Source organism: Sinohyriopsis cumingii, chromosome 12 (assembly GCF_028554795.1).
Source record: "Sinohyriopsis cumingii isolate HCF-2022 chromosome 12, ASM2855479v2, whole genome shotgun sequence".
Lineage (NCBI taxonomy): Eukaryota > Metazoa > Mollusca > Bivalvia > Unionida > Unionidae > Sinohyriopsis > Sinohyriopsis cumingii.
Genome location: NC_142972.1, coordinates 114,682,959 through 114,708,391, shown reverse-complemented (window position 1 = coordinate 114,708,391; position 25,433 = coordinate 114,682,959). Strand labels below are relative to the sequence as shown.

Genomic DNA, 25,433 nt, shown 5'->3' with positions numbered 1-25,433 from the left:
TACGTTAAAAATTCAAATCACACACACACACACACGCACACAGTTTAAGCTCATTTATAGCTCATTTATAGCATCACAGTACCCTGTAATCATTTATCAACTTCTTTTGCAAGGGAGATAAATCATCTTCATCTGAAATTAAATTCTCTTGCACCTCATGGATAGTCTTTGAAATGGCCACGCATGGAATCTCCAAGTTCACTTTTAAAATGCAACCAGTATCAAAGTCATATGGTATTTCAAAACAAATTTTCTGTTCATTAGGTGTCCATATTTTTTCCAGCATGGATTGACTCGCGTACCATTCGTAATGGTTTGTGTAATGCCGGTATATGACGAATGACCTTGATTTCGACCTTTGTAACTCAACATTGCATTTCACTTTACCATCATTGTCCTAGTCGTATAGGTGATTTGCCGTATCTCTGCAGCGTCATGCTAATTTACCCCTAATAAAGTCTTAATCATAGAGAACATATGGAAGTCTTTCAAACGTTATAAACCAGATATCTTTAATCATGCATCATGACCTAGTCCTAGTATACTAAAATATAGAACAGGGGTCTCCTTTGTAATTACTAATACGAGTATTCCTAAAATTTTAAAAATATAACATAACATAACCGCATTGGGTGACACCAACCCGAGTGACGCCACTGTATGATAAATTTTAATCACTTAAACCAAAATAAAACTTTTCTTTGGGTCGTATTGATATTTAAATAACTTTTAAATATTTTTTAATGAATCAGTACTTTAGTTTTAATACACACAGTGATGTATATTATTGGTCACCTGATTCCATCACGTCACAGATTCGTTCTCAAGAATGAATTTCAAAATTGCTGCGACAGCGATACAGCTGGATTTTTTTTTATATGGAAAAGGTGCAAGATGACTCGATTGATGATTCTCAAGTACGGTCCACTGTCACTGAAAATTTCAGACATATTTTCATTTTTGCCATCGTAAAATCTATAAGCATTTACCTTGCTATTAAATTGGATCTCGAAGTCGTTCAGTTAAATATATATATTTAAACTGTGTCTATTTACGGTCAGTAAATCTTTTCTACTTTTCATACGTATTAATGGTAGTTGTAATTATTTTCTAACTTGTTTCTTATTGGTTTATTTCGTAGAGAAATCTTCATTTTGATTTATTTAAATATAAATATTTCAATATATAACTGTAAATATTTTGGATTTGTGAAGAAAATATTGTGTATTTAACCTTTGTTTTACATTTTCGCAAAAGCACATCTGCATTCTCTAATGCATCAATTCATGGGGGCAGCCAACTCTGGACTTTTTGTCCACCTGGCCCTTCCCAGGGGTTAGACCCATCACTCTTTCTTATAGTGCATTTGGAGAGTTGTCGCTTTGTTTGTTTTTTAAAATAAAGTCAAATCGACAGGGGTATCGCCGAATCACTTTAGATTTGATGGCATGTAGAACCTCTCCAGACATTTTAAGCTGTGTAATCTGAAGTATTATCAACTAAAATACTTTGCAGAGATCTCGTGTCACGCTTCGTTGGCTCAATACCTATGATACAATTACTCTGTCATACTTTATTTAATTATAAAGAATATTTACAAAAATTCATACGATAGCAAAAGTCAAACGGATATTTCCTGGTCTTGAAATGCAGCGTTTGAAAATCCTTTTTTTTTTCTTTCTTGCTGAACTGTTCTAGCACTAATAACCTGTCAAATTTAATACTTTTAATTTTTTTTAGTTCTTATTGTGTATCTGCGGTTTTTCAGCTTTAATTAATTTATTAGTACGACTGCAACACTACGATAGTAATGGCTGCAAGGACAGTACTTAAATTCATTTTTCATTGTGGTCATTTCACTTCTCAGTGTGGTCATTTCATTTCTTGGGCGTGGGCAAAGCCTATGCAAAATACAACTTGCAGCTGTAATGAAAGTCACTTTTGGTCCTAGAGCTATACAGTTATTACATGGGATGTGTATGAATGATCACAAAGCAATAACGTGCATTAATGATGAGTCATAGTATGTTTGACCTAGAATTTCTGTGATCATTTTTATTGGGAAAGCGATCGTACTAAATTTAAAATTTTATAAATGTGAAAACTCTACAGTTGTGATAGAGTAGATAGATATAAATAACCCGGGAACTAGCATTTATAATGTAATCATTTATTTTTTTATTTTTTGTGGGTAGGTGATGGTCCACGAGAAAAGAATCGTACTAATTTAAAATCTGCAACAGTGCTAGCTCGGTATCTGTGCTAGTGTAAATACACACAGCCAAGGCTTGAATACGATTTAACAATGTATTCATTTTGTCTTCCATTCGTTGCTAGTGAGTGAAGTCCACCCAAAAAGGACAGTACCAATCTAAACCAAGCTGCGGCTTATCTACTTATGTACTCCACTGGAGTGAAAAAGAGATTCCTACCCTTGTATTTTCTTTGACGCTTTTCCTGTACTCCTCGACCGAACATCCAGAGGGTACCCACGAAACCTCCACTCCAAACTTGGTCATTATTTTGTCAAAGAGATCAAAAGCGGCACTAAAGCAAGGATAGCAAACAACCTTTGTGACAAAAGATAAAGTTGTAACGGATTAATATAACATTAACAAATATCGTCGTCGACATGAAATATTAAATTATACTTGTTCGTAATATTATTAAAATATACACAGTATTAATGTTAATCAACTTCACTAAACAAAACGTTGCTGTGTCTTTGCAAATTTTAAAATGCTGGATGAACAATAGGGCATTTCAGGAAGAATAAATTTCTATCATATGTGCTGAACTACTTATTCGGCTCTCGCATGCATGCAAAACGACACGTAATTAGTTGGGTATATTTGTTTCTTGTTCTACAAACATGGATATATATCAAGATATGTGAAAGATAAACAAGCAAGTAGTTTTGAAATAATGATGGCCATAATGAACAGTTTTGAAATGTCAATCATATCATTGATATCTGTATAAATTTTTTTGGGAGTAAATCATTTTAGCGACTTGCAAAAGTTAGACTTTATTTATTGGAAATTTGATGCAATCCCTACTGCAATTCATCACTCTGTAATTCGATCCCCGCTGTAATTCACCACGCTGTAAATCGACTTTATTTATTGGAAATTGTATTTCACCATGGCTAGCATTCCTTAACTAGCTTTTATTAGCAACAATTATTTGATATTTGACGACAATGACAGTTTGCGGAGACTGGCAATTCGCAGAATGTCTATCTCTTGGATTAACATACCACGTGATCTCCTGCTTTAAGTAGTCCAATCATGGCGGCGCTGACAGCCGACATTCCCGCCGGGAAGACAAGTGTTCCCGCCCCTTGTTCGATGGCGTTAATAGCTGCCTCCACTGCATCGGAATTCATGTGACCCAGGCGGGAGTAAATATAGCCACCCTAAAACAGCAGAACATATAAAGCGTACAAGTGCGCAGATTTTCTTGTTCATTAATTTGTGTTTCTTGCCTGTCAGATCTTCTTACGTCCTGCCTGAGATGTGAAAGTAATATTTTAAATATAAAAACTGTAATAGACTATATTAATGAAACAGGTACGAAGGGGGCTATGATACTCTTTGACCAAGAAAAAGCCTTTGACCGATTAGAACACAGCTATATACAAAAAGTATTAGAATAATTTAGTTTCGGAGAAAACTTCCGAAAATGGGCTGAAATCCTATACACAGGAATAACCGCATGTGCACAGGTAAATGGGAAATGCACGAAAGAATTTGATTTATAACTATCTGTGAGGCAAGGTTGCCCACTATCAATGTTATTATACGTAATAGCAATTGAAATTCTAAGCCACAAAATAAGAAAGAAAAAAAAAACAGTAATACAAGGTATACAAATTCCAAACCTAAAAGAGGAATTTAAAATAATCCAGAATGCTGATGATTGTACGAACTTTATAAGAGATGCAAAATCTTTTACACACTTAGAGAAAGAATTTGAAAATTTTGGGAAAGCGTCAGGCTCAAAAATAAATCAAGATAAGACCAAAGTTCTAAAAATAAGAAACTGGAGAGGGAACCATCCTCGGTTACCTCCCCACCTACTAAAAGATACAGTGAAATCTCTAGGGGTATACTTTGGGAAAAAAGACATCATAGAAAACTACAAACACATAATCCAAAAAATCAGAGAAAATGCACACATCTGGGCCCTAACGCCACTATGTATAATGGAGCGGGCCCAAGTGGCTAAAACATACTTGTATTCTAATATAAATTACATAATTAGATCCAGTGATATGGAAAACAAAATTTTAAATAAGTTAGATAATGAAATTATTGACTATATATGGAATTACAAGACCCATAATATAATAAAAGAGACTCTGTATAGAGCAAAAAGTAGAGGGGGATTGGGACTGCCAAGTCCCCATCTACTAAAATAATCAGACATAATAAAGAAAATGAAAAAAGTGCAACCCTGTACAGGGACAGCATGGGAGGCACTATATATCTACTGGTTCGGCTTCACCATGAAGAACCGACCAGAGATATATAGAAATAATAAACTTATGAAGAAACTTGAAGTGCCAAGGAAATTTAGAAATATAAAGGAAATACTTCTAAAATATAGAGATAAAACAGAGCTATGGCAACTAGATATAGGAAACACGTATGAGTGGTTAAGAGAGGATGTAACAAAAAGAATAAAATGTAAAGTAGAACAGAAGAACTGGGGGATAAACTGGGAAAGAACTTGGAAAAACTGGGGAAAAATAAGATCTGTCAAAATTCAAAGTATAATTTTTAAATATCTGCACAACGCCTGACTCGCATGCATAGAAGCTGTTAGACGTCGTATGGTTAGAATAATACCGAAATGCCTTTTATGTAAAGCAGCAAATGTTACAAAACTCCATATGATTACCCAATGTGACAAAACCAAAAATAATAGACTTATGTTGATAATAGAAATATATAAAAAGTATAAATATCACAGAAATAATATTTTATACATAGGTGTAAATTTCGTAAATAAGGTAGTTTTAAAAATAATAGACTATATTACCACAGTTATGCTATCCTGTGGCCAGGTAATAAGAATTAAAAAATAAATATGGTTTTCTTTAATGGTTCTTACAGATGTCTTAAAACATTAAATAATTAATATAAATTCTCTATTAAACACCAAACCAGGGGGGAGAGATGGGGAGGAGGCTCCGGTTTACCGCCCACGTAGGGGTGTGTACCGTTAAGCACGGGCTGGAACCTCAATTTCATCGCTCACCTCATGGAAGTTATTAAAAAAAATTAAACTAAATTATATGTATTACAAAACAATGTGTTTTAAATACTTAGATAAATAACATGACATAGTATGACACTATACAAGGGAAGGGGAGATGGGTAGGTGGCTCCGGTTTACCGCCTGCGTAGGGGTGTGCACCGTTAAGTATGGGCTGGAACCTCGGTCTCATCTCATATCATGGAAACTGTCAAACAAAATGAACGGACAAACAAAACAAAAAAAGAAAGGGAAAAATAGAGGGAAAAAAATAGCCATACTCTCATCCCCCCAACCCGAGAAACACAGATTACCAAAATTATTTCTGAAATAACTTACAGGGTCTTATGGATGTCCCTGAGGGTTGGGGGGTTTTTTGGTTGGCTCTTTTGCGTTAGAGATTATACTGAAAAACTTTGAATAAAAGAAGAAGAAAAAGTTTAAATTTGGAAAACTAAGTGGTCACCCGATAAAATAATGGATAATATCATATAAACCCGCTTTTGAACAATAAACGGTTTTTATATAAAATATTTCCCCCTGTCTTTTTTCTGTTTTTTTCTTCTTCTTCTTCTTCTCGACTTCCCAATCCAGTTTTTTTAAAGGAAAGATATAGGGATACAGGGACCTGCATGTTGGAGAAATAAGAGACACAGACGTCGCAGGGCTATACCACAAGGCGCCACGCGAAGTGGCCAGGCCTGCGAAAGAGCCTCAGAAAATCCAACATGCAGGAAATGGACAAACATAACACACGATTGGGAAATAGGGAAAAGAAAAAAATAAAAAATAAAAAGTACCATAGGGTATCTACTGTAATTTAAAGGGCAAATAGAGCCCTGATATATCTGGCCAATAACAAACAATAGACTAGATGTACTAATCATGTATTACAAACGTTATGTCTTTACCTTTGGAAGAGAAATATGCTGATTGTGGTAGTAAATACAAGGCTATGTTCTACGATAAGAGAAGCATGCATAAAGAAATAAAGACAATGTGGCTTCTTATAGAATATATCCGTGTAACTTCAAAATTTTAATCAAGAGGAAAAAGAGAATCGTCACATCATAAGTGCATACATAAAAACAATAGGTTTTATTAAAAGAGAATCGTCACATCATAAGTGCATACATAAAAACAATAGGTTTTATTTATTTTCTATATAAAGTATCGATTCTCTTTAGAACTCATTGATTTCAAAATTCAAGATTCCAAACTCTAACATAAATAACTCAACAAAAACTCCTTTTTTCAATAAACTGAATATAGATGAAAATTTGAGAAGAGATTTGACTCAGATGCTGTCCAAACATATTATCTATAGCACACATACAATATAGAAAATATTCGCATAGCATACACAGAACGTAGGGGACCCTTGGCAAAGGTCACTACTACCAAACAAGGGAAGAGGCTCCGAATAGGGTAAACTTAGATCGGACGAAGAATCCATTACAGAACACAAGGGGGAAAAAAATACCCCATCCAAATATTTGCTGATAAATAAATTTTTGGTAAAACTTCTTTCATATAAAAGAATACAAACACACGCACCTTCGGGGGAAACACAAACACATAAAAACACTTATTTTTGGGGGGAAATTGGGGGGGGGGGGCATCTGTCTGGTGCCCCCCCCCCCCAAGAGATGTCATCAGTGGCAAAAGAAATTCTCACGCGATTCATCTTACACAGGGCTTACTGAACAACAACAACAACAGTGCTTAAAATTAAAACAAACAAGTGTTTCTCGCGACTGATAATACTACAATAACATTACCGTGTAACTAATAATCCAACAACATTACCGTGGAATTAATTAACAACGCACGAGATCAGAAAAGCTAAAGAACACATTTTCAGTTGGCGATGTTGGTTGTATTTCAAGAATCCTTTCTTCCTCATGTCGTTACACTTTGTTAACACTATGCAAACATAATATGTTACGGTAAAATGTTTCTAATAAGGTAAAACAGAATGGTTCTATAGCTGTTCTGAACAAGTAAGCCCTTTGGAGAGGGAACGAAACCGTCGTTAGAGTCGTTTTCAAGGGCCGCAGAATGCGAGAGTAAGGGGAGCAAACAACAATTCGGGTAATTAAGTAATTTTATTGGATAACTAAAGAACATCCTCTTTGTAAAACGTTGGATGTAAGTACCTCCTGAAGAATGCGTTTGTAATCATCCACACCTTTGATCTTGTAAGTGGAGGAGATTTGGATGGGTGGTACCAACGGTTCCGTATCATAACCATTGTATCGTGATGACGTCACTCTCGAGTCAAGAGAAACGTCGTTAACATGAAGGCCATTTACACCCTTGTCCAGCACGGACATGGCGGGATTCCAATGGCGGCTGGAAGAAAGAAATAAAAATATGCCTTACAGATTTAGTGGACTCTGCCCCTTCCATAAAAGGTTAACCAAACATATAGGCTAACTTAAATTTCACTGATGCATCTGCTACCAGAATTAAAATAATTTTAAACTTTAAATATTCGACCACATTCTCTTGTAACTGTTGTAACTGCTGGAAGCCGTGTTTGAACTCGAGACCGCATAGGTGCAAAACAATGACTTTATCACTGCGCAATCGAGTCAGAAATCGAATCGACCTGATACACAAATGCTCAATTGCAGCATTCGTTCTATTTGTATTACACTCCGTAAATCATTCTCTCTCTCTCTCTCTCTCTCTCAACACTTCGTCTTCCAATAATGTAGATTTCAGAAAAATTTCTAAATTATCAATAGTGATGGTAGAGGCACATGGACACATACAATTAACCATACGACCTCTTTGCTATCTCGACGTGAGATAGCATATCATCGGTGGAGTATCGTACATACGTTAAGAAAACTAAGACGGCAAGCATTCCATGTCAGTCGTGGTGAATGTACGTGTCACAAAGGACAGACTACAATGATTTCATGTGCATATAGAGGAAATTCAACAGGCAAATAAAACAAGAAAACCGAGCATTAACTATAGCTAAGGAATATATACTGATTTAAATTAAGACACTGATAAATAATCAGTAATTAATTTACTATTACATAATTGATTAATAATTAATAACTTTTAACTCATCCACCCCTTGTCGAGAATGGATTCTCATGTAACTTCTTATCACAGAGAAGGGGGCGGGGTGGCAAACAACGGTTTACGCAACATTTTGATAAATGGCGAAAACTTCCAAAGGTCTGGCTTTAAATTTACCAAATTATTTCAGATGTTATCTTCGAATACTTGGGGGCCGTTACGGATCACTGCCATCTCACCACTGTCTGCGTGGGTTCGAGTCTCGGATTTAGCCAATGTGGGTATGTGAGAAAGCTTGCCAGTAGCTTCTCCTGGGTCGGTGGTTCTTTTCGGGGTTTTCCTGGGTTCTTCCTCCACCATTAATACTGGCCGCCATGTATAGCCTATCGTGTGCTGAAAAATGGCTTTAAACCCTACAATAACAACAACAACAACAACAACAACAATCTTCGAATACTTAGTCAACGAAAATAGTATTCCCGAAATTTACATTTATGTCGTTCCTCTTTCATGTCAAAGAATCTGCTGTTAATGCAATTCAGGAAAAGTAACGAGAGAGAAGTGTTAAAATAATGAGTTTGCTATATTTTTTTAGAGAGATTTATAATTTCAGCCTTCACCTTTAAGTAGGACATCGTTAAGTTACATGTGTATACTGGCTCAGCCCCTCTCTATCGCAGTAGTAGCTAATGATATACTACATGTACCAACACAAATAAATACTCTGCAACTAATTATAGTGTTTTTCATCTGAAATGGAAACTGTCACAAAGACTTCTGCAGAAAAAAAAAAAGATGCATACCTCATCTCGCGGATAGGAAGAAGCTTAAAGCAGAAGTGAACAACACCAATGAAGACTTGAACAGTCACTCTATCGTAGTTGTGTACTGGACACACGGTACTAATTATACTGAAGAACTGTGAATCAGTCTAGAAATAACAAATAATAGAGTATATACGGGTTTGGTGGTCCATAGTTGGTTAATAATGAAAATTAAAATTTTAGCAAAAATATCTTTTGAGAGCTTATCCTATCAGTAATTTTTTTTTAAAAATATAGACAAAATTCTATTGATGCAATTTTAGTATTTTTACAGGCTTGACTTAGGAGTACTCAGTAATGAAAGTATCACCTGATTCATTTGGTGCAGAATCAATAACATGTGCTTCATGAACATGTAGATTAAAAAAATGCCGCGGGTCATATGGTGTTCTCCACACAGAAGCTTGCACCAAGGATAGTTGTGCACGGAGAAATATAAGTCTAATCATCAGCACCCAGAAATTTTAAGTCATTGAATTTCTAATATGATGGTGTTTCCATATGTTTACTATGGGAGTTGAATTAGTACCGTGTCTCCTACAAACGTTCTCTAAAATTGAATCACACTTGTGGAGGTAATGCGACAGTTTGATGTTTTGTCCGAGCTAACTACTTGAAATTTAGTGAGACCCTTCACAACCACTTTAAAATGTCAATCAAAAGTTAAGAATGACTTTTGAAATGTGTTCTCTTTAAGAAACGGCAAGGAAGTTAGTTTAAAATAGTGAAATGTGTTCTTTAGTCATCATTTCGCTCCTATGCATTATGCACTGAAAAGTGGAATAAAGTATTTGTGAAGGGCGTGAAAAATGACCAGCCATGCCGAAGTTCGGCTTTCTAGTGACAGTAAATATACGTTTGTATGTTGTAGCAATAATTTGTGTATCAAATGTTTCAAGACATGTATGCATTTATTGCTACTTTTTACAATACCGGAGAAAAAAAATAACACCAGAAAAATGTTCAAACGGTACTTACACGGCAAAAGCAAATGTCCAAAAAGTGCAGACACAGCAAAAGCAAATGTCCAGACGATGTTTACGCGGCAAAAGCAAAGGTCCAAACGGTGTTTTACATGGTCAAAGCGAAGTTCAAAATGGTGTTTACACGGCAAATGCAAAGGTCCAAACAATGTTTACGCGGCCAAAGCAAAGGTCCACACGGTGTCTACACGGCCAAAGCAAATGTCCAAACGGTGTTTACACTGCAAAAGCAAAGGTCCAAACGGTGTTTACATGGCAAAAGCAAATGTCCAAATGGTGTTCATGGCAAAAGCAAATGTCCAAACATTTACTCTACAGCGTTGCATGCTTACTGCGTACAACACAACATTTACTCTACAACACTACATGCTTACTTAGTATGACAAATTCACTCTAGAGCATTACATGCTTGCTGAGTACGACACAACCTTTACTCTACAGCACTGCATGCTTACTGAATACGACACAACATTTACTCTAAAGCATTACATACTTACTGAGTACGACAAAACATTTACTCTACAGCATTACATGCTTACTGAGTACAACACAACACTTACTCTACAGCATTACATGCTTACTGAGTACAACACAACATTTACTCTAAAGCATTACATGCTTACTGAGTACGAAACAACATTTGGCGTTAACATGGAAGAGCTCTGTAAACAATTACTCAATGCTGAAACAAAAAATTTCATGAATAAATATAGAAACGTCTAATTTAGGATTAGACTAAATCAGATTACATAACATTTAGTTCTGAAAAAAAAGTTTTACGGTGGAACAATATTAGAAGTTGCTGTTTTTATTATCTTGATCGTGTAAACATGTTTTTTTTTTTTGTGGTTTTACAGCAATAGAGAAATCGATCTTCATCACGATCTCTTCCAGCTGAAATATAAATAAACAGTTGACATCAGTATTCAGTGGCTTCTAGGATTTATATAGCACCAGTCTCATGACACATATCTATACGTTCAAATACTCGGAGTATGGTATAAAAATGAATCTTCACTTAGAAATAGAACAATCAATTTTGGAAATACTGCAAAATTATCTGTTCCAAAATCACCACCGTGGTTATCAAAAGCCCCAAATAATATTAGATCTTTACCATTAAAAAATTCATCAACAATTCCTCTCCTTATTCACAATGAATTCAATGAAATCAGAACTCCTGTTGTGACCCTACGCACATATGTATAGTCGTTTCGAGAAAACGGAAACTTGCAACATCCCATGGCACCATCTCGAGCAGTATACCAGATAAAGCCATAATATGTACCGAATAAATTAAAGACGGACAAAAAATCTATGAAATACATTTAGCATCTCCAAAAGAAATGTATTTTCTAATTTCCTTTCTGCACCTAAAGGCTTCCAAGACCATACATTTCACATTCTGTTTAATATCACAAATCTTACATAAAAATGCTTTTCTCAAACAATTTTATCAAATTTACTTTCTTTTCAACTCTATAAGGACCATACATTTTGGTCCGAAGAGGATGGTAAGATTTATCACCAGGCTGAAAACTCATTTCCTTTGTATTTCTGTCCTAACTTAATTTCATTTTTCACGGAGTAGAATGAAGATTGGTTCCTGCTACATCATAAGCCTTTGACAACCTGTATTTGAAATCAGAGAGATGGTCAAGAAGATTAGTCTTGGAATCTTCATTTGTAAGAAGTTTATCTTTTAATAACTTCAATGATCCACTGACAGTATATCCAAAAGCTAAGGACTAAAACCTAATCATTCTTGAACTGATTCCCTAACATTAAACAACAGCGTATGAATACATTAATCCCAATCATTTCCTGTATCAAAGCAATATGGCCGAATCATATTCCTCAATGTTTTTTTTTTTTAAATCTTTCTAGAGGCATGTGTTTTTAAGGATGATAAGCAGAAGATTTAAACTGTTGGATGCCTAATTCATGCATTCTTTGTTAGAAATTCCAGACATCAAATTTGAACCATAACAGTCTGGACAGATTTGGCAAGGCTAAAAAGTGTTTTAAAAAAAAACAACAACAACAAAATATCTTTATAAAGCTTTTAGTATGGTTTAAGTTTTAATATTTCTCACCTCTGGAAATCACATTATGGCCAACAAGTATTGGTTGCCCGATTTGATCTTACGTAAAGGACCGACATAGTTTAAAATTATTCCACTACCTGGTTCTTCAAATGCAGATGAGCCTTGGGTATCTTCTTATTAGGTTTTCCTATCATTTGACAAGTATAAAAAGATTTACAGTATTGACAAACATCATATTTGATTTGTGGAAAATAAAAATCTTTCAAGATCTTGTGATAAATTTTATTGACTCCTAAATGACCAGCCAAGTAAGTTTCATGGGCTAAACACAGAATTCCTGTCGATATGACCTGAAGACGAAAATCTGATAGCTCACTGACCACTCGTCACCAGCAGGTACCTTGGTGGTCTCTGTTTTCTCATCAGGACCCCATTTCTCGCAAAATAACAAATTGGTACTTGTATGGTTTCAATTTTGCTAATAGCACTCTGAAACTAGAAAGAAATCTCAAGATCTTGTTCCTGTTCGACAATGAGTGATTGTCGTTTGTCACCATGATTAGAGTAGAAGGGAATGAGAAGTTATTAGAGGTGCACTGTGATTAATATCTATTAGTTGATCACGAATAGGAGCAGACGTGACCTCATCAAAAGATTGACCGACAAACGTGTCAGCTAAAGCAATAATTTTCTCATTAAGATAATTTTCAAGAGCTCTTTTGTGGTAGCTCTGGTAAATGCACATGCAGGATACAAATCAGGGATTTCAATAACTACAGGATCAACAGTTACAATATAATTAACCACAAAACTCTATCCAGCTAAGTCCTTGCCTAGTAATAAATAATTACCACCAACAGGTAAAGAATTCATCGCTCCAGTTATCACGGGTTCAGAGACTAGGTCTGATGACACTTGGGAGAGGAACATTACCAAAGTCGCAATCTACTCCCTGAAGAATAACATTTTTACTAGAAGAAGACCTCTCAGATAAAGACAATGCACCTGATAACAAAAGACTCTCAGAAGCTCCTGTGTCGCTTAATATTGAATAGGAATATGCTTGGCAGAATCAACAACAAGTGATAAAGAACCTTTCAACGTGATTCTTTCATAATTCTCCAAAATAGAATCAGACTGGGGTCTGCTTGAATGAGGCACAGTATTGATTTCAATACAAAACCATGACATGGACCGCTTTAATATAAGAGCATTTGGAATAACTCTGTATTGGTTCTTTTGCTTATTTTTCAATATGTAGCTATAAAAAGTATGTGACCGTTCTTCTTACTATAGGTACAAGTAGGAAGAGAGAAGGACTTCTAATCAGTCTTATCTCACGCCTGATTCCTAAAAGTTGTTCCAGACTGAGATTTGGAAGTACTTGTATGCGACTGAGATGATTTTGTACCCAAAAAACCTGGTGAGAGGAAGGATTACCGATAAATTAAACTTTGTGAGTCGAGGAATAATTATCAGCTATACAAGCAACACTTTCTAAAGTTTTGACCTCTTGCTCATTCGGATAGGCCTTAACGTCAGTATGGATAGAATCTGAGAACTCTAGCTATTAAGATCTCCCCGAAATGATCGTAATGTTCATCAACTTTTGTGACTGAGCAACATCCTGCCAAACAGTTGTTCTTGTCCATTGAAAATTCGACATGAGTTTGTCCATTTTTTTTTTCTACAACTATTAACCTTTGTCGATATGCCTCGGATACCAACTCATAATCCTCTAAGTTACAGTCCTTAACCACATCACAATCAGCAATTTGTTGTACTGAAACAAACGTGTAGAATTCGCAAGCTTTTTGTAATTTCAAAATCCAATACTCCTTTGGTCATTTCAACCTTTCAGCAATCTAACGAGGAAAGTATTAATCTACTTCTTTTTTAAAGAGGGCAATAACATTATATTAATGTACCTGGAATTGTAAGGGGTGTGTGTGCTTCGCCTGCCAGATCTAATTCATTTAATATATATTGTATTATCCTTTCTTATTCCCACATTTGAATTTTTATTTCCCTCTCATCCGTTTCTCTCTGCATCTGTCTATCCCTTTCATCTCTCTGAATCTGAACACCACCACCTTTTCTCTCTCTCTCTCTCTCTCTGCATTTGCCTCTCCTTTTCCTTTTTCTAAATTTTATTTTCTTTCTGAAGCTGAAGTTTTGTTAATTCCAATTCTATCTGGTTTGTTAACCATAATTCCTTTAATTTCCTATCAAAACAAGAAACTGACTTACTAATCAAACCCAAAGCACTAACATTCAAAATGTTATTGCCCACCAAATACCGTACCAAAATGGTCTTTAAATTTCCAGCTATGTTAAAGATGCTTTTTCTTCCAAAATGTCATAATGTCTAACAAGCTCACACAACTCGTCCTTTTCATAGGCTCGAACAACTTCTGGATAGGATTTGAAACAAAGTTCTCAAAATTAGACAACATTGTGAATGTTTGTTTATTTAACTAAAGATTTATTAGATGTATGAAATTGAAATGAATTAAAATTTTGAAAACAATTTTTGATGTCTCTGAAATATTTTTTAAAAATTCATATTCCGGACGAGCCCCCAATTTCAGTTACCACTTTATGGTCTTAAACTATGTGAAAGATAAGAAGTGAAACTAACAATGTATGTAAAATTCAACAATAATTTATTCGCTAGAAAACAAAGTGAAAATAAATAAAAAAAAAACATATAAAAGACTTGTAGTAAATTCCAAATAATCCTAGATGTCCTATCACAAGTCCAAAAGTATAGAATGTTCCGAATGAATTCGAACAGTCTCGAATGCCCTGATGTACGTATCAAAGTGATATTACACATAATGTGTTTGAATGATTTATCAATAATCCCAAAGTTGTGTTTAAGTTTATAAAAAAAGCCAAAGAATACTTTGCAATTCCAATGAATAATTTAAACAAATAATTCCTCTAAATTTATATCTAAAAACATGTGCAAACTCTGATCACAGATTCTTAAATATTGATATGAAATAGGAATAAATAATTGTTTAATAAATCCTCTTTATATACTAATGCCCACTTCACCTACATTGTCATAGCCGTATCATTTTTCAACCTGGAAATGGCCTATAATACTTTACAATTTAACATTACATGTCCCGCAAGCATTCAAGTTTCATTTTAATGTTAAACCTATGGAGATTTTTGACATACGATTTTGTATAGAACTCTTAAGTGTCATCAAATGTAAACCAAGTACCAGATTAAGGCTTTAGCTGGCCCGTGGCACTTAAGATGGAGAGGGAGCTTATAAATCTACAAATACACTTTGAAAGCCGTCTTTTAGATTGATATCTATATTTATTTTGTGTTGTTTGTTAGTTTTGTTCTCCATGATTATATAATATCTAATATTGTATTTTGGAATTGACATTGTTCAAAATAAAGTTCACGGTGTGACTGACTAGGTCGTTTTGATTTTGGTAAACAAATAATACATAGTTAATATTTCTCTATGAGAGTGGGATAAATATTAGTATCATTATCAATAGAGGTAAACATGTTATTTGAGTCTGGGTCTGGGTGTAGGTTATTGGAATTCCCCATGAAGAACCTGTTGTACCTGATGTTTACCGCATTCTTTATTATAATATTCTTTATTTTAATTTTAGCAACATATTTTATCTGTTTACAACTTTGAATTTTCTAGTCATGAACTTTGGGCCCAGAGGTTTGCTTTTCTTTCGTGTCTTAGTTTTATTAAAAATATAATCTTGTTTATTTGAAAAATTATTCATTCTTACTTTAACAACTTGTATGAGAATGAGTCTCATTGTTGTGTTCAGCATTTAATTTGGGTGTAATTATTTATTAAAATTATTATTCACTGGAAATACACAGTGCTCTTCATTATTTCTTTGGACAGAAGCATTAACTTTAAATTATAGTGAATTCTATTATTACTACTCTACTGTCGTAAACAAAGTAATAGAAAAGAACGAAAACCAACAAGTTTTGTAAACTTCAACGAATAATTTTACTTTCATTCATGAGAACTAAATTATTTGTTGAATTTTTATTTAGGAGTCGGGTCTCACGTGATTCCCCCTCCCCCCAAAGTAAATGGTCAGTCTTTTTTAGGTTCATCATCTTAAATGTCCTCTGTGCATTAAATGTTGTTTTTATTGTGTTTACTATATTCTTCACGTATTGTGTAGACTTTTGATGTAATAATGACATATTAATACTGATTTTAACAAATAAGTACAACAATTATCAGTGTTGTTATTCATGTTGTAACGTAACATGAAGAGTAGAAACTCGGACAGTTTAGGGTTACGTCCCTTGAATCTGTAAACACTATGGAAGGAAAAGGCAAAACTAATGTTGACAAAAACAACAAATACGATAGGCAGTTAAGGTATTAATGGCTTTAGTTTTTCAATGGGTGGAGAAAATACTGCATTTATTACTAAATAAATAGTGAAAATTATATTAACATGGTCTGCTATGGTCTATTAGTGCAAAAGAGGGTGGGTGATTCGAACGTGCAGGGAAACGATGAAAGCACCGTGTAATTTAAAATTCCACGCGAAATATTTCATCTACATCTATCTTGATCCTTGGTATGGTTTAAACATTAGACGTGACACCACAAAATTTAATTAGGTGATTAAAGTTTTGCTAATAGTTGAAAAAATGAAATCCCGCATCGAATCCCCAATTTAAAAAAAAGAAAATTAGGCCTAGAGGCACCACACCATTTTTACATTCGTTGCCGGTCGTCGTAGGCAGACGGTTCATGGTAGTAAGAAAGTTAAGCATTGAAGTGCGAAGAGCACTTTTGTCTGCTAGTATTAGAAATATTGCATATAATCTAGAAGAAATAAACCTATTGCTGCTGCAGCTGGATTTACGCGGCAGCTGATGTAAACTCTCAATGTGTCCTGGCAGAGACGTCCAGTTGTTGCCAAAATTTCATTTTCAAAGTACATAATAGCCATGTCAAAGTACATAATAGCCATGTCAAAGTACATAGCCATGCCCAAAAAAACAAGAGCTTATGTCGTAGAACAGAAATGAGTACCAGTTTTCAGACTCGGAGAGGATTTTAATAAAATAAGATAAGAATTCTTTATTTCAGATTACAATCTAAATTAAATATAGATATAAGGTAAAAGTATTCCTAACATTAAAGATCATATTCATATATATATACAAGTATGCAGACACATCTACAACAATGGACTGTGTCCTGCATTGTTAAGAATGGAATTAGGCAGGAAAATTTTTCCGTGTACTAATAATTATGAGAATTTAAACAAATGTCATTGTTCCACAGAGATTTCGATATACAGTTCTTACAATTAGATATTCTTGTCATCATTGAAAATACATACTTTCTCATTACTTCATCAAAACTAAATACATTATAATTTACAAACATGTTGGAGGCACTGTTCCGTCTTGAAAGGCCTAATAGAAAATAAAGACTATTATTATAACCAATAACTAGTTTTCTTTTCATACACTCAATAAAGTGAGTCCACAGAGGAGCACAATACATTGTGCAGCAATTAGATTTGAATAATTTAATTTGATTTTCAATGAACAGTTCTTAAATTTATGTAGAAGCATGTTTGAGTACACAAAAATGAGTAATGGAGTAATGTCTCATCATCTGATTTTAAAAAATGAAACAAATACATCTGACTGTTGACATATGTAAGAGCATGGCATTTAAGATGTGGAGGGGGAGGAGATGGTAATTTGAAAGAAGTTTACTGAAAGACCATGCATACTGATAATATTTGTTGATGTTAATAAAGCTAGCAGATCAATCCAATTTTTTGGGGTTTAAAAATATAATTTGATAAATAATGACACCCTTCACTCCCTGCCAAGCTTCATCTAGTTAAATTATATTTTAGGGGTCTTGAGTAAATGTTTTGTTTTGGATTCAGACTAAATATCAGTTGAATGTAGGAGTTATTGTCCCTGTTTCTTTTCAAACTCAGTATGTACATAAATATTCATCTGGTGCTGAATATAGGCTTTAGGTAGAGAAGGGCAGACACTTGATTACATGTTCAGCAAGATATGGGAACTATCTAACAAATTTATATGGAAAGTTATTTGTTCACGAAAATAATCACTCACACATGTGGCTAAATTAAGTTTATTACAGTTATGTATGTTGATTCCAGATCTTCAGAATTTGTAATATATAATATATGCTGGATATGTGTGACGTTTTGACCAATTATAAAATGCCTAAATTGGACAATGGGAGTTTCCTCTGTAACACAGGAGGGGAGACATATTGGAACTATCGTGGTCAGACAACTAGTTTGTATCACAGTCGGGCAAACATACCACTAGATTCAAATAAGGTTCAGACCAGCCAGTAGGTGGCTTCGTGTAGTTCCTCCTACTTTACTTGGACAGTCATTTTCGAAGTTGCCCAGATTTACCTCTCAATAGCAGTTTAACCGCATTCCCAACCTGGCAACCATCTTCTTATTGTCACATGAGCCACTAAATGTAATGGGAGGGGAGACAAAATCTAACTATCATGGTCTTAAGTTGAACCTCGCTCATCAGTCTCACAGGTAGGTGTATGTACCTTGAAATAAAAAGGCTGGGACCATTTAGGCTGGTTTGTAAGTGTCCTCATATTCTTAGACTTCTACTCTTCTAATCTTTAAGAAGCTCATATTTAAACTTGGCATACAATCTTTTTTTTTTCCCCAGTATAGAGTAAAATATGGGTTGATATGACATTGTACTAAATGCACATGTAAAGCAGAGTAGATAGCATTTCTGTAAAGAATAAATTCATTCACCCCTTCAACTTCAATGGTTCTGTTCCTGAGTCGTGTCAGCTGAACATGTTAGTAATAGGAAGCTGACATTTGCAATACTAACTTTAAAGGGTAGAAGGATTCTTTCAGATTTGAAGTATATTGTTAATTCCAAGGCTGTTTTAAAACTTCAAAACTTGAATCAAAGATTAAATGTGGAGATAAATTGGAGTTAACTTTCCAATGTCAGATGATGGGTAGGGATTAGGGTTGAGATGGGAATACATTGGAGTTAACTTTTTTAATGTAAGTTGGTGGGATGGGGTTGAAGGTTCACATGGGAATACATTAGATTAACTTTTTAAGGTAGCTTGATGGGAAAGGAGATAGAATTTGGATGGGAATACATTAGAGTTAACTTTTAATGTCAGATCATGGGATGGGTTAGGGTTCTAAGGATGGGAATACACTGGAGTTAACTTTCCAGTGGTAAATTATGGGATGGGGTAAGGGTTGGGATGAGAATACATTGGAGTTGACTCTTCCAGTATAAGATGATGGGATGGGTTTAGGGTTAGGATGGGAATGCATTGGAATTAACTTTTTAATACAAGATGCTGGAATGTTGGTTAGGGATAGGATGGAATACATTGGAGTTAACTTTCCAATGGCAGATGATGGGATGGGGTTAGGATGGAAATAGATTGGAGTTACCTTTACAATATAAGATGATGGGGTGGGTTTAGGGTTACGATGGGAATACACTGGAGTTGATTTTTTAATGTTACCTGATGGCATAGGGCATAGGGTTAGGCTTAGGATGGGAATACATTGGAGTGAACTTTCCGTGTCAGATGATGGGATATGCATGTTGATATTATTAATATGCAGGATTGATTGCTTCTTCTGGAATAAATGTCTGACATAAGTTTGCAAATTTTGTTTGAACTCATGGTGAGTGATATGTGAAGTTTTTCTTAACATTGACATATTGTTCTATGCCATGTAAAGTTTTTCTTTACATTGACATATTGTTCTATGCCATGTAAAGTTTTTCTTTACATTTACATATTGTTCTATGCCATGTAAAGTTTTTCTTTACATTTACATATTGTTCTATGCCATGTAAAGTTTTTCTTTACATTTACATATTGTTCTATGCCATGTAAAGTCTTTCTTTACATTTACATATTGTTCTATGCCATGAAAAGGTTTTCTTGACATTGACATTTTTGTTCTGTGTCATGATTTTAATCAACTTGAATATTGAACATTATGTTTTCATGAGTGTCTGAATGACAATAAATTGGAGCAATATGACAATTCAGAATTTGGACATTATGGTTACTTGTCATGCGATTGGTTTGAAGTTGCTCCTTTTGAAAACTAATTCAGCATTTCATAGTTGAAAATGCTGCCAAACTTGTTAAGTAAACAAGATGAACACAGAAATATAAAGCCACACTGTGTTGAAGTAATAATGAAACTATTTTTTAGACGTTGGTACAAAGATAAATAGATGTAAAATCTTGATCAGTGGGTAATGTCAACAGTAGATATATGTATTACAGTAGTGTTTTATTGTACCTTAGCACAATGGTACTGTATGGTGCCAACTTAAGGCAAAATAAGCTAAAAAATGTAAAGATGAAAAGTTGCACAGATATGTTAAAAAATAAACCCTTCCATATATGTGCCAGTTTGTGCTCTGAACAATACTTGGGCTCGAGTTCAATACCCAGCCTTTGTTATGACCTTAGGAGAACCTGGAAATGAGTTTGTTCACAGTTTGGGGTAATTCTCCATTAAGACCATGGAGTTTTTTTCAGAAAAGGATATTATGAACAGGTCAAGTTAGGATGTATATACGATTGTTTACATCAAATTATTAATTCCTATATTTACACCGGTCTAATAGAATCACATTTAGTTGTGTTCAGTTATAATTTGAGAGGAATTATTTATTCATATTATTCATTGGAATTAGAAAGTGCACATTAACCTTCTGGACTACGACATTAGTTTGGGATTATTGAGGACTCATTGTGGATGATATCATGGTGATACATCAAGACTGTTGGAACATTAGCCCAATCGAGTCAATTGGTTCATCAGCACATTCAAAACCTGCAATTCATTCGGAACACTTTACTTTCGGACTTGTGATAGAACTTTTAGGATCATTTGGGATTTAATTCACAATGCTGTAAGTTCCTTTAAATTTTCACATTGTATTTGTTAAAATATTTGTTAAATTTTGCTAAACTTCAGCACATATTATGAGAGAGATAAATTTTTGAAAGTGAATGAAGACATTCATGTGTAAAACATATGACTGCTGAAAAATGTTGGAGTAATTGACTGGATGAAATAGGTGCATATTTAAACAGAGCATTATGTTGGTAATTGGATTATCTACTGGAAATTTCCAGAAGAACAATTTGATCTAGCTAATGATACCGACTGTTATAGTGAAAATTTTTATTCTGACTTAAAACTACAAAGCTGGAAGCTCACACATGGCACAGAAACTGACTGAACTCTTCCAGTCAGTATGGACTTGGGCAACTATATCTTAGGAGTACAAGGATGCATCCATTGTCCACTTGTACAAGTGGAAAGGCAACAGGCAATCCTGAGACAACCAATGGCGAATATCCTAACTGTCAATATTTGACAAAATCCTTGCCAGAATTCTTCTGAATCAGTTTGTGCATAACATTGATCAAGGGCTCCAGCCCGAGATTTAGCCTGGCGTCGGGAAAGGACAAGGTACCACAGAGATGGTGTGTGCAGCTCATCAACTCCAGGAGAAATGCGAGGAACAGAACTCAAATCCATACATAACATTCATCGAGCTGACAAAAGCCTTTGACATAGTCAGCCATGGAGGTCTTTGGAAGATCATGGTAAAATTTGGTTGCCCAGAAAAATTGATAGTTTGGCAATTCCATGATGGCATGCTCATTCATGACTTAGATGATGTGTCGAATCATCTGAACCATTCCCAGTCACCAGTTTTGTCAAGCAGGGCTGTATATTGGTCCCAACCCTCTTCAGTATGATTTTCTTTGCCATGCTTACAGATGCCTTCTGTGACTACGACACTGGGGTAGACATCAGATGGCAGACTGACAGTAAGATCTTCAATCTGAGTAGGCTACAGGTAAAGACGAAGTTACAGGAAGTGACTGTTCATGATCTCCAATTTGCTGACATGCAACAGATTATGACTCATTTGTCTTCAGCTTCTGACAATATCGGTCTCACAAATGGAATCAAGAAGAAAGGTACCAGGACAGCCCTGCATTGACCCTACAATCACAGTAATTGGCCAAACCCATCTGGCAGCAAACTGGTTCACCGATCTTGGCAGTACACTGTTATGTGCAGACCACGTCGATGATACCAATGCCAGAATTTCTAAAGCTTGTGTGGCCTTTGGCAGACTATGCACAAACGTTTGGGAGCTGAGACGAATTAGTCTGGAAACAAAACTTCAGATTTACAAAGCTGTTGTGTTGCTGACACTGCTGTATGCATGCAAAACCTGGATTATGTACAGACGCCATGCCAAGAAGCTGAACCATTTTCACATGGGCTGCCGGAGGACAGTGAACAGAATAAGATGGCAGGACAGGGTCCCAGACACTGAGGTTCTCACACAGACAGGCATTCCAAGCATCCAGACTCTGCTGATGTATTCACAGTTGAGATGGGCAGGTCAAATCACTATGATGTCAAAAAGAGCAACTGCCAGAGAAGATCTTTTTTAAGTAGCTGAAGGAAGGAAAGCAATCTCAGGATGGTCAGAGGAAATGGTTCAAAGATTCCCTCAAGTCATCCTTGAAATAAGTATTTCAGTAGATAATATAAATAATCTAAGATTCAGTTATATCAATAACAGTATTTATTTATTTGTTTGTTTATTATACTTTGAAACACCAGAAGAGCTTATGGGATTGAGGGTCATCTCTCCATTGTCTGTCCACCCACTAGCACAGCTCTGTTATCATTACTTTTTAGAACTATTTGGAGGATTGGCATAAAACTTTTTACACACACATTCATCCCATCTTGTTCTTGATTCCAATTGAAAATGCTGCTTCTTGGACCTCCAGTGTAGCTGCCACATTGGACATAACTGTATCTTGGTCCTTACTCTGGTGTCTGCCATACCATCAATAAACACTGGTCCTTACTCAAGCATCTGTCATAACATCGCATTACCTTGGTCCTTAGTACTTACTCTATTGGAAAGACCATAAGTGTTCAAATGTTTAGAGACCATCTCAGTCATGTGTTAACATACAAAGTCTCTATTTTAAATTTTTTAGAGGTGTCCCATAAATTTTCATGTGGATCCTCAGATTGAAGGCACTGTTATAGGATATCTTTTTTTCTACAAGCATTTCGGAATGTGTGTGTGTGGGCTAATAAGGGAAATCTTTTGAAAAAACTTAAGTGAGAAATTAAGAAAAGGTCATGGAAGCAGAGATTTGACCCTCAGAACAAATGGATTACAGTGTTAAGAAAAAAAGTTCACATTACATAGTTTTCCAGAACCCTGAAATAAAGTAATTATTTTATAGTTTAGTCTTGTTTTGTATTTTTAGGTTGTGGGGTGACCATGGACAAGCAGCACTGGAAATAGCCAGAGTTTGTCTCATCAATGCTACAGCCACAGGCACAGAAATAATGAAGAACTTAATACTGCCAGGTAATAGGTACTTCATTATTCACACTGGAATATAAAATGGGATATACTGTGAATTAAAGCAGTTTTGTCACTTTAATTTTTTTGCAGATCTGCATAAAATTGTTTGTATCAGGGTCCATGTTAAACTTGATGTTTTGGGCTATTGCTCTTCTTTAATGCTACAGAGTTAATTGGTGGGAAAATAGGGAAAAGTTACTGGGCAAAGAGCGGTTATTGTACAGAGTTAATTGGTGGGAAAATAGGGAGAAATCATTGGGCAAACAGTGGTTATTGTACAGTTAATTGGTGGGAAAATAGGGAAAAGTCATTGGGCAAACAGTGGTTATTGTACAGGGTTAATTGGTGGGAAAATAGGGAGAAATCATTGGGCAAAGAGTGGTTATTGTACAGAGTTAAGAGGTGAAAATAGGGAGAAATCATTGGGCAAACAGTGGTTATTGTACAGTTAATGGGTGGGAAATAGGGAGAAATCATTGGGCAAACAGTGGTTATTGTACAGTTAATTGTTGGGAAAATAGGGAAAAGTCATTGGGCTAACAGTGGTTATTGTACAGAGTTAAGTGGTGGGAAAATGGGGAGAAATCATTGGGGAAGAGTGGTAAAAATTTATTAATGGTAGCTTAAAACAGCTCTTTTATGTGGCAACCTGAATTAATATTTATTTAAAAGATGCTAGATATTGCATAAACTATGTAAGAGATCTTGTATGTTTTATAAAATATTTAATACATTTCATAAGATATATTCTAAGTTTTTATGAGATATTTAATAAATTTTATAAGATATCTTATACAATTCTTTAGTGTATAAAAAATATATTTTATAAACCTTATTAGATAATTTATTGACTTTGTAAGAAATGTGCAATTTTAATTTAGATATGTTATAAATTTATAAGCTATTTAATATAACTTCAAAGTTATTGGAGTTAGTTCTATAAGATATATTTATCTTTATTTGATATATTCAAAAAAATGTACGTTAGCTCTGAAAGATACATGTATCCTTTCTTGATAAGGTATCATATAAAATGTATGAGTTATCTTAATTAACAATATGAATAAGTAATTTCTTTGTTTAGTCAAATATAGAATTTTTATTTGCATTATGTACCCTTCCCCAGAGTCTTGATCCCTCATAATTCATATAATGTTGTAGGGTTATCCTGGATAGATCATCTGATTTTATGTCAGGCTGCCTGTCTGTACTACAATTGTTTTTATGTAAATGATGTGTAAATTAGGGGTGAAATAATTAATAGATATATGAATATGTTTGTCTGTATCAATGCTCATATTGATACAAGAGGTGAAGAATCAATACAAAACAATATTTACCCTATATAAGTTGCTTTAATCTTTAGTCAGTTGCAAATAATTGTGAGTCATTTGCTTTTCAATTCATTACATTGAGAATTCACCTGAAACAGTGTTGGTAGGCACACACATATATTTATGTTAGTAACAAAGACAAATTATTGATAATTCCACTCACCTTCTGCTATTAGGTATATTTAATTTGTATAATTTGTTGGCCTTTCTTAGTGATTATATGTTTATGCACAACAAAATAATACTGAATTGTACAAGAAATGATTTAATACACGCATTGTAAGAAATATAGTATATACATTTATCTCTCACTCACTCACTCTCCTTTTCTCGCAAACATGCCATTGTTCATTATTACCAATGTTCTACAGCATCAAACTCATAACAAAAATAACATCAATACTTAATTTAAATATTTAAAAATATTTGGCTGTCTCTGTG

General features: G+C 34.7%; 2 protein-coding genes across 6 annotated transcripts in view; one reads left to right on the top strand and one right to left on the bottom strand.

The window, feature by feature from the left end:
• LOC149787283 (uncharacterized) overlaps nt 1–9,226 on the bottom strand; it is a 77,693-nt gene extending 68,467 nt beyond the window's left edge. For 3 of the 4 annotated variants that reach the window (XM_089977818.1, XM_089977819.1, XM_089977821.1), the window contains exons 1-4: nt 9,108–9,226; nt 7,422–7,617; nt 3,260–3,418; nt 2,433–2,570 (exon numbers count right to left, since the gene is read on the bottom strand). In XM_089977818.1, coding sequence (XP_089833944.1) covers nt 2,433–2,570; nt 3,260–3,418; nt 7,422–7,617; nt 9,108–9,112 — 498 coding nt within the window. In that variant the 5' untranslated portion in view covers nt 9,113–9,226. The remainder of the gene's footprint in view (nt 1–2,432; nt 2,571–3,259; nt 3,419–7,421; nt 7,618–9,107) is intronic. The other variant, XM_089977822.1, reaches the window with a different exon arrangement.
• A 7,247-nt stretch (nt 9,227–16,473) lies between these two features.
• The window catches only part of LOC149787282 (NEDD8-activating enzyme E1 regulatory subunit-like), a 176,003-nt gene continuing 167,043 nt past the window's right edge, over nt 16,474–25,433 (top strand). For both annotated transcript variants that reach the window (XM_089977816.1, XM_089977815.1), the window contains exons 1-2: nt 16,474–16,558; nt 23,558–23,661. In XM_089977816.1, coding sequence (XP_089833942.1) covers nt 16,500–16,558; nt 23,558–23,661 — 163 coding nt within the window. In that variant the 5' untranslated portion in view covers nt 16,474–16,499. The remainder of the gene's footprint in view (nt 16,559–23,557; nt 23,662–25,433) is intronic.